The 734-nt window shown below is 36.5% G+C and overlaps 1 protein-coding gene across 1 annotated transcript in view; it reads left to right on the top strand.

The window, feature by feature from the left end:
- Positions 1–734, top strand: part of LOC119585004 (chromatin complexes subunit BAP18-like) — a 6,481-nt gene continuing 5,747 nt past the window's right edge. Inside the window, exon 1 of the mRNA XM_037933616.1 lies at positions 1–108. Within this exon, the coding sequence (XP_037789544.1) occupies positions 91–108 (18 nt within the window). The 5' untranslated portion in view covers positions 1–90. The remainder of the gene's footprint in view (positions 109–734) is intronic.

Genomic DNA, 734 nt, shown 5'->3' with positions numbered 1-734 from the left:
CCCCCCCCCCCTCCACTCCGTTTGTTTACGTTCTCCGAGGCGGCGTTTGGCCCCGAACTCAAGATTGTCCTAACAGCAGCAGCATAAAACATGAACTCGGCAAGTAAGGTAAGTATCTTCTACGGTAAATGAGCCTGATTAATAAGTCAATAAGGAAATTATTTCAAAAGTATTTGCGTTTTTAGCCCGAAAAGAGGGAAACTGATGTGTTTTCGATGCTCGTTCACAATATTTAATTTGAATTTTCTAGGATTTTCATTTTTTGGCTTCGATTAAGTTGAATTCTCAGAGGCATTAGTCAAGAGACCAAAGTATGCTTCCTTGTTTCACTATTATTATAGCAAGAACATGGAGAACTTTTCAGCTTTAGTTTTTCCTTTTGTTAGTAACTTCTTCTGCAAGATCATTGGTGTAAATGACAGAAATTGATGTACATTTAGTACGAAGTTACTAGCACATTGAATTTTAAAAAATAAGTAAATTCTAAGTTGAAAATAAAGGTCCACATCACCCATGCTCGCAGTTCCAGAGTAAATGTTCAGAACACCTTTGCATGGCCTATGGGCTACTGCCTGTTATATTACTGGTGGTAAATGTCTCTCCAATTGTGCAAGTTATGGGACTTATTGACCATTCATGTTAGGGTTGTTTCATAATTTTGCTTAATATTACAGCTTTATTTGATTAGTAGATATGGTAATTTTTTTTTAGTTTCTCTGCCATGCAGTTACTGT

The sequence above is a fragment of the Penaeus monodon genome, chromosome 19 (assembly GCF_015228065.2).
Source record: "Penaeus monodon isolate SGIC_2016 chromosome 19, NSTDA_Pmon_1, whole genome shotgun sequence".
NCBI lineage: Eukaryota > Metazoa > Arthropoda > Malacostraca > Decapoda > Penaeidae > Penaeus > Penaeus monodon.
The sequence above is the reverse complement of the archived record's forward strand: the minus strand, read 5'-3'. Positions and strand labels throughout refer to the sequence as shown.